The sequence below is a fragment of the Sceloporus occidentalis genome, unplaced genomic scaffold (assembly GCF_023333645.1).
Source record: "Sceloporus occidentalis isolate IW3139 unplaced genomic scaffold, rSceOcc1.0.p SCAF_33, whole genome shotgun sequence".
NCBI lineage: Eukaryota > Metazoa > Chordata > Lepidosauria > Squamata > Phrynosomatidae > Sceloporus > Sceloporus occidentalis.
The window spans coordinates 7,625,513-7,635,207 of NW_028317013.1; the positions used below are offsets into that span (position 1 = coordinate 7,625,513).

The following is a 9,695-nucleotide window of genomic DNA, read 5'->3' on the forward strand; positions in this document are numbered from 1 at the left end:
ATACACATTCATGCTCACACTTACACATAGACATCCACATTCACACACACTAACACATCCATACTCATGCACACGCACATATACATCCATGCTCACATTCACTTACACATATACATCAATGCTTACATCCACAAACTGTCCTCAAACGTGGGTGAGAGGCAGGCCACCAGGCACCCAGCTTACCTGGTCAGGCACCTTGTGAAGCTTTTGACCTGGGACGATTAGGGGAGATCAGAGGACTATGGAAATGGTATTATTGTACCCCAAATTAAAATCTTATTAGTGAACAAAGTATGTCTTTTGGTCCACAGGGCAAGTCCAGTCAAGTAATTCAGAAATATACATTCTTGATAAACACTGAACACTACTTTCCAACACAAATTACTTAAATAATGATGCATGGAAATACCCTAGTAGGATTCAGAAAGTATAAGGTCATGGTTAAATAGTGCTCTTTAGGGCTCAATTTGGTGACCTGACTAAACCTTTTAGAACGCTCATACATTGGACAATACTAAGACATAGAAAATGTACATGTTTAGTACCGTAAGATACCAACCACACCTCTACTCCTGCACTTTGTAAAAATTACTAAGCATGCTCACTTACAGGTCATGACTGTAAAAAGCACAGATACACCTGTTCATAATCAGCCAATCACATGGCAGCAACTCAATGCATTTAGGCATGTGGACGTGGTCAAGACAACTTGCTGATGTTCAAACCGAGCATCAGAATGGGGAAGAAAGATGATTTAAGTATCTTAAATAACCACTCGCTACAACCAAGGTATGCAGAATAGCATCCAGCAGCAGAAGACCACACTGGGTACCACTCCTGTCAGCTAAGAACAGGAAACAGAGACTATAATTTGCACGGGCTCCCCAGCCTGGTCTGATGAGTCTTAATTCCAGCTGCAACATTCAGATGGCAGGGTCAGACTTTGGTGTAAACAACATGAAAGCATGGATCCATTCTGCTTTGTATTAACGGTTCAGTCTGGTGGTGGTGGTGGTGGCGTAATGGTGTGGGGGACATTTTCTTGGAACACTTTGTGTCCCTTAGTAGCAATTGAGCATCGTTTAAATGTGACAGCCTACCTGAGTGTTGTTGCTGACCATGTCCATCCCTTTATGACCACAGTGTACCCATCTTCTGATGGCTTCTTCCAGCATGATAATGCACCATGTCACAAAGCTCACATCATCTCAAACAGGTTTCTTGAACATGACAATGAGTTCACTGTACTCCAATGGCCTCCACAGTCACCAGATCTCAAGCACCTTAAGCACCAGATGGACTCCCATCTTGGCCCCTCAAACTACTCAGCACATGTTCCTACTGCACTGTCCGGGCAAAATATAATTGCAGGTGTCTTGTCACCAGGGTCAAGGGTCAAATTATATTTTTGTGTCATTGTTAATCTGTCCCTAGGGGGTTGTATAGCAAACCATGCATTTTCCACCACTGTCAAGCCAAATGAAGAAAACAAATGAAATGAAATTGATATGAAAATGCAACCAATTTAAAGCTTTCTGCAAAGGGTTATTAGTTACTTCAAGAACAGGTGAATGTTGTAAAATCAAATTGTTTGTAAAGGATTTTTATACTTTAGGAACAAATCAACAATAAGAACAATGAGAACAATAGGAATATGTTCACTTTTCGAACATATGGATGTAGGGTACATTCATAAAAGGTGAGACAAGATGCCCTTTAGGATGGAGATTAGGTTGACAGCCTAGGAGATTAGGCTGACAGCCTAGAGTCCCCCAGAATTGCTGGTTTACTGCTGACAGATTGGGTGTAATGGCACAAGCTCTGGTATAGTGTTATATAAAGAATACCTGATCAGACCTTTCCTTCTGGTAGGTATTAATCATTAAACCCACTGGAAGGTCCTTTAAGGAGGAGAAAGACCCACAAGGGTCTATCTAGACCCAGCTAGGATCTCTGATTTCTCTCCCTGCTGGCTGATCGTACATATTGCAATCAGCAATGCAAGTCTACATAGCCTAGCTTGCTGATTAGTGCAGGGGAGATTGGATGGAAGAGAGTAAAACCTAAGTTTCTTCCTCTTCCAACAAATTGAAAAAGTAAACAAGTATACTTTCAATCAAATATAAATAAAAAAGTCATATAAGGAGCTCAGTGGTGTCACCTTGGCATCATTGGCATCCATAAAGTACAAGAGAGATCACCAAAGGGATCGCTATCAATTTCCAGGGAAATGCAAAAAAAAAACATTTTAAAAAAAAAAAGTTGTCCCAACATCCTATTGCCCTAGCACAAGTACAAAAAACCTTGTAAACCCCTTTAGCCAAGAGTATTAAAAATAGTACACCACAATGTACTATGAATAAGAGAAATATGGCCCTCTAGGATATAAAAAAATATATATTAAATCTTAAAATATCTTAAATAATGTCATCAAAGAATGTTAGGTCATTGTTCAGCAGTGGCAGATATTGTGAAGTTAGTAACCCTTAGTTAAATTGCAAAAAAAAAAAAAATTAATTTGTATGTAATGTTTTTAATTTTTTTCCAATTATTAATTATTATGTTTTGTGTGTTTCAATGGCTCAGAAATATACATTAATGTACATTAGTTATTTTGGTCACTTTTGTGTGGTGACCTCAGCAGTCTTCTGCGATGTGAGAATGGGTCCCTTGAGTTAGACTGTGCCGTCTCCTAGAGGGCCATCATGGAGGCACTTGCTTTCATGGCAAAATAGCCTCCCTATGGTTGGGCTGAATTGGCCAGGAAAACTCCCTTACCTACTTTTTTGTCCTTGCAAGAACCAGGCAGGAAAGAGGTAGTCCAGTGGTCACAAATATTGTTTAAAAAGACTCCCCAGATATGCAAGATCAAGATAGCCAAGCATTAGGGTTTATAAACTCGCAATAAAGAAAATTGTTATAGTGAATACAGACTTTTTGTATGACATTCACTTCATCAGACGTCTTTGACTAATCTACCCTGGACAGTTTAATTATTTAATTTCCATTTTAGTTTATCTTTTTGGCAATCCTTGGGTCAACTTCACATGGGCCTAATCAAACTAGATTAAACACCGAGGAAGGTCACTACTATTAGATCGTGAGGCTGTTTGGTATAGAAAAGGCATGTGGCCATTTCAGTTATTGGATTATCTCATAGTGGCAATAGAAAGAGGTCAGTTGAACGGTCCAAAACCAATATATAAAACGGTTATCTTAATTTAGTTGGTTACATTGTAATCATAATATTACTAAGTAAAGTAAAATAAGAACTTTTTACAAACTAATTATTTTTTTTCTGCAGTGTTACAGTGTCAGCTAGATAATGAGAAAGGGAGGAGAGTTCTATATAAAAGGCAAGTCTTTTGAGGTGTAATCAGTACAGAGGCAAAAATGGCAAAACTTATACTCCTCACGGGTAAGTTCAGGCTAATTCATAGGATTTATGAGACACTCATTCCTATAGCAGCAACTGATATTTTCAAACTGGTCTTAAGTCATTGCTTGAAGCAACGCAATTAGATTATTTTCGTTTATTTATTCTCCATTGAGAATGGATCATTTTGTGGCGCCAGGGTTGGACTGGGATTCTGGGAAATTCCCCAGTTGCTGCCTGACCTGGGGCCGTGCCGAGGGCAGTGGTGCACTTCACCCAGGCTCCATGAGGGCTGGTCTGGGTAGCAGGCACAGAGCGCAAGGTCAGTCAATTTGGGCCTCGGTTTCCGGGCTCTGTAGCGCTACGCACCGGCGATTGATGCCCGGCGCTGGTACATGGCGACATATCCCAGCACTTGGTATCAATCTCCCCACCGCCATAGAGCACCAAAGCATAAGTCTGAAGTGAAAGACCTTGCGCTCTCACAACACTACGGAAGAACTAGAGAAGAAGAGGAGAAAGGTAAGAGACGGGGTGGTTAGATGATGGGGAGAAAATGTAGGTCGGAAATGGGGAGAAAAGGGTAGGTAGGAGATGGGGAGAAAGGGATGCTGTAAGGGCAAATGTTAGCCAGTAAATTTGTACGTATGGGTAAGTGTTAATGTATATGTATGGGCAGACATATATACAGCAGTGTATATATGGGTAAACAGGTGTAAGGGGCTGTGTATATGTGTGGGGGGGGCAGGTGTAAGTAAGGGCAGTCTATGTTGATATACATATGGGCAGGCATATGTAAGAGCAGTGTAAGTGTGTGTATATATGGGTAGCCGTTTGAGGCACATATCTCCCATTTACTGTGCATCTGCCAGTCAGTGGCGCAACGGATAAAACATATCCAGTGACACACTGACGACCAGACACGAAGAGCAAAACCGCAGCGTAGACCTGTAGGCAGACTGACAGACTCAAAGTCTGGGGACAAGAAGGTAACAAAAAATATGGATTAGGGAAAGCTGGGGGGAGGGTATAAAGGGGAAATAATGCTAGGTATAGAGATGGAGGGGGGGTGGTTTTGGTGCAATATGGGGTGATAATAATTGGGGTGGAAATCATGGTGGTAGATATGAATATTTGGGGGATATGACTTATATGAATATTTATGTATGAGGATGGTTAGGAGCAGTTCTACAGTTACATACATAATTACACACAGAATCAAAAACACATACGGCCACTCTGACATTGATACACTTGGACATTGATACACTTGGACATCCATACATTTGGACTACAAGTTTATTTGCCTATTTAATATCTACAGTGAAAGAGATTTTTGTGTTTTAAATAACTGTTTTTTTCAATAATTTATTTTGGTTACCTTAAAATGCTTAAATTCATACTTAAAATATTATTTAGAATTATTTGGACTATAATGGCGCTCTCCCAGATAGTCCCAACCCGTTCCATGGGTCACAATGATATTAAGGACTGTGTTTTCATATGAATCTTATTTATTAATAATTTGTTCTTTAAATATACTTTATTAATGCAGGGTTTGTCTCTATTCTGAAGTAAAAACAATTTAGGCCAGGATCCCACACATGTGCCGTATGCCCATGAAATATGGGGCTGGTATTCAGTTATTTCCAGGGCTGGTTTGTATTCCCAGTCCAGCCCTGATGCTCTTTTTTGTTATCTTTTGTGGATACATTTTTTGTCCTTATGATAACATTTTCTATGAATAAACCAAAAGAATGAAAAGTATGGAGGCAGGCAAAAGATGATTAGTAGATTCTAGGGAACTGTCAACATTATTGTCATTTGGATCTTTTGCCTCTTACCCTGAATCTTCGTAGCCTGATTTACATAGGAGCAGCATATTATCCTCCACCCTATATTTTAATAGCATTGTTTGATGTTTTCAATGTTTAATGATGATGTGATGGTAAATTATGTAGGCCTTCATAATATCTTTTTGTGTTTCTTTAGGGCTAGCACTTCTGCTGAATGCTCAAATAGGTAAGTCTCCATAAAAGATTCAGAAACCTATAGCTAAAACTCACCACACCTAAAGGTATGTTAGCCCCATATCAAGCTGGGAACTGCATAAAGTATACAATAAGCATTTGTTCACAAATCTAACATTCTAAAAGTAATAGAAACATGCATGTGTGCTACAGTTTCTATACTATTGTCCAAATGTTGCTTGAAGATTAGTAAGGTAACAAAAGCCGTTTTGCAGCATTGTAAAAAAAACAAACTTTGACACCTTTCATGGTTCTTGTATGACCAGCAGCAAGTCTATAAAGCACAGATTATACAGAATTACATACTTGATTAAACAGTATATCAATTTACTGAACAAATTATGAAGTCATTCATATTTATATTTCATCTTGCCTTAACTGATTTTAGTTATTGTAGTTTGCTTAAAGGATATGTATAAAATAGCAGTTCACAAGTAAGGTTGGACCAAAAATGTCAATATTCTTCTGGAGATGAGGTCTCCAAGTCTGTAGGTGAGGTTTGACCAGAGCTCCGTAAAATGGCAGGACCACCTCCCTCTTCCTGCTATTAATGCCTCTCACACCAAGTTACCTGCTTATGCTCAGTAATCACCATAAACATTCAGAAACACAGAGCAGTTTTACCTGTTAGAATCAAGTGTCATGTGATGCTAATTCTTAACTTAAGCTACCTCTGTCTCCTTGATCCACACAGGCTCTGCCTATGAGCTGTCATGCTACTTCACCAACTGGGCCCAGTACAGACCTGGTCTTGGGAAATTCAAGCCTGATAACATTGACCCATGCCTTTGTACTCACTTAATCTATGCCTTCGCTGGAATGTCCAATAACCAGATCACCACCATTGAATGGAATGATGTCACCCTGTATAGCTCCTTCCAAAACCTCAAGAACCAGTAAGTGATAAATTTGCAACTCTCAGTGTTTAACACGATAGGGACAAAATATTCCAGCTGCAAGACATAAACTCATGGAAACTTCTATGGGGCAACCACCTGTCCCAAAGGTTTTTTTTTTACTAACGTCAGGTAATAATATTTTTTTTTATTCCAGGAATGGTAACTTGAAAACCCTGCTGGCTATCGGAGGTTGGAATTTTGGAACTGCACCGTGAGTACCAAACTATAAAAAGAACAGGATTCAGACATATTTATCTCACTCAATAATAATATAATTTCATTACTTTTCAGGTTCACAGCTATGGTCTCCACTGCACAGAATCGCCAGACATTCATCACCTCTGTTATCAAATTCCTGCGTGAGTACGGGTTTGATGGGCTGGACATTGATTGGGAATATCCTGGATCTAGAGGCAGCACTCCTCAGGACAAAGCACTTTTCACTACTTTGGTTCAGGTGAGAAAATCTGTTACAACGGTCTGCCAGGAAAATCCTCAGTGTTTATTTTATTTATTTCCCTGTACAATAGTTTGTGTTACGTTCAATCCACTGAATGGTGAATATATATTGTTTAATAGAAAATATGATAGATGGATAAAAGTCTCCTAGGGCATTATGCTAACCTGTGAGTTTTGTTCTTGTGCAGGAAATGAGAGCAGCTTTCGAAACAGAAGCTTCACAAACAAACAAACCCAGGCTCATGGTCACTGCTGCCGTGGCTGCTGGTATCTCTAACATTCAGTCTGGCTACCAGATTCCCCAACTTGCTCAGTAAGTAGGATGATACTCCCTAGCTTGTTTTATTGAAGGGATCGATTGTACTGTAAAAATGTAGTTTCCTTTCCTACAAACATAAGATATTAATGACAGATTTCAATATCCCACAGGGCTCTTGATTACTTCCATGTGATGACCTATGACTTACATGGCTCATGGGAAGGATACACCGGAGAAAACAGTCCATTGTACTCTAATCCTTCTGCCACTGGATACAACTCCTACTTGAATGTTGTTAGTATCTATCTTTTTAAATTATCTTTATTAAAAAAATATTTAAATAGACACACACTTAATAAAAAAACTTGTACTTAACCTTGCAGTGCAAAGAACAGCTGAAAGGGATTTAAATGGAACCCAGCATAACCAGTTGTATGTAAAAAGCCAAATTCAGTTAATTCTACCAATTTCACGTATTATATATGCAGACCTAGGTACTTGGTGTGGATGAGCAGTGGCAAAGTGACTCACATGTGCTAATATGAGTTCATACATGCCTGTTAAGGACCTGCAAAAGCCATCATACTATGCTGAGTGTCATTATGCAAAGACAGGCTTTTAGTTACTGGCTGTATTTAAGATGCATACCGACGTGTGTTATAAAAAATGTAATTGCACAATGTAAAATGAATCCATTGCTACCTAATCACATGCTGTCTCATTGTAGGATTACGTCATGAACTACTGGCTGAACAATGGTGCACCAGCTTCTAAACTCATTGTTGGCTTCCCCACCTATGGACACACTTTCATCCTGAGCAACCCATCCAATACTGCCATTGGAGCACCCACTTCTGGTGCTGGCCCTGCTGGACCTTATACAAGACAATCTGGATTCTGGGCATACTATGAGGTATGTTATTGCAGTCCAATGTATCATCCTAGCGTTGTGTTACACGAAAGTAATGATGGTAAGGAAGTGCTTTACATTGAATAAGCCTGGTTACATAACCTAGTATTAAATATAATTTGTGCTTCAGACACAATCAAGCATATCAATTATTCTGTTCACCTAAGAGCTCAGAACAATCAAAGGTATTTTGAAGTTCCTCAATCGATCAATTACCAACCTACCAGTTGTATTATGTCAACAGAAAAATGCTAGCAAACTATCTGTATTTAGCTTAGATGGTCCAGGTACAGAAGCGGATTGCTGTGCTCCCCCACGGTCCTTTAATCTACAGATGTGGAAAATGACATTTAGCTAGTTACAGTTGTGATCATCACTGAAAAAACCTTGGCCTCTTGAAGTTGTCCATGCACATCCCTCTGCAGCTAAGGCTTCTGTTTCTTTATTAGCATTGCTGAAATAAAACTTGTTTAATCTATTCTTAACCCTTATTTTTATTACCCAATCCTTGTTTTGCACAGATCTGCACTTTCTTGAAAAATGGAGCTACTAATCAATGGTCTTCTGCAGAAGATGTCCCTTATGCTTACCAAGGAAATGAGTGGCTGGGATATGACAATCAGAAGAGCTTCCAGATAAAGGTATTTTCAACATTTAAAAATATAAAGATTCAACAATAACATTTAAAGGACAAACACATTTTGTTTTATTCTGTTCGTAGGCAGAATGGCTGATGAAGAACAACTTTGCAGGTGCCATGGTGTGGGCTATTGATCTGGATGATTTCACTGGCACATTCTGTAACCAGGGCAAGTTCCCATTGATCACCACATTGAAAAACACCCTTGGCATCCAGGCCTCTGGTAAGTGTAATCTTGATAGCAGTAATTTTGTGTAGTTTGTGAAAAAAAAGGTTTTCAGAATATAACCCAACTGAGCAATATTAAACAGTATGCACAATTCCATAGATTAAATGTAGCTATGTTATTAATATTTGTTGAGTAAGAATGTGATACATTTGGAGAGAGTTCTTAAAAAATGTCTTCCAACCACAGGATATAGCGGAGATGTGTTATATACCTTCATCCTGTAGACATATATTTGGGCAACATAAAGTAACAAGATTGTTTTTACTCTCGAATATATTTTATAATACCCTGACATACTTTTTTTGCTTTTTTGCAGGTTGTACTCCCCCAGCTTCTCCGGTTGCTCCAATTACAGCTGCTCCAGCTACAGTTCCTGCTGGAAGTGGATCTGGAGGCAGTGGCTCTGGGAGCAGCTCTGGTGGAAGCTCCGGTGGCAGTGGATTTTGCGCTGGCAAAGCAAGCGGCCTGTACCCAGTGGCTGGAAACAAGAATGCTTTCTGGCACTGCTTAAATGGAATTACCTACCAACAGCATTGCCAGGCTGGTCTTGTCTTTGACCCAAGCTGTGAATGTTGTAACTGGGCATAATCTGGAATTGTTTAAGTGCTCTAAAGTAAATGACCAAGATAACACTGTAACAACCCTGGTTTGTACAATAAAATATCAAGCATAGCAAGTGTCCCTGTTTTTATTCCATTTAAAATCAAGTCCAAATTATTTGTACAAATATTGCAACAAATAACTGGATTACATTTGACAAGTGATTACATCTGACAAGGCTACATCAACATACCACCTTGGTAAGACCAAACCTTTGGGAGGTGTTCTGTTTTGAGCACTAGTGCATGGAAAGACATTTAAAGGTTATGTGGGTTTTTTTTCCCTCTGTGTAT

The 9,695-nt window shown here is 39.2% G+C and overlaps 1 protein-coding gene across 1 annotated transcript; it reads left to right on the forward strand.

Annotated features, from left to right (window-relative positions):
• Positions 1–3,393: 3,393 nt before the first annotated feature.
• LOC149298385 (acidic mammalian chitinase-like) lies at positions 3,394–9,390 on the forward strand. Its single transcript, XM_089487531.1, has 11 exons — positions 3,394–3,418; positions 5,369–5,398; positions 6,101–6,302; positions 6,460–6,516; positions 6,597–6,762; positions 6,953–7,077; positions 7,194–7,317; positions 7,751–7,936; positions 8,455–8,574; positions 8,655–8,796; positions 9,119–9,390. Exons 1-11 carry the CDS (start codon positions 3,394–3,396, stop codon positions 9,388–9,390), a joined length of 1,449 nt encoding a protein of 482 aa, XP_089343657.1.
• The last annotated feature ends 305 nt before the right edge of the window (positions 9,391–9,695 follow it).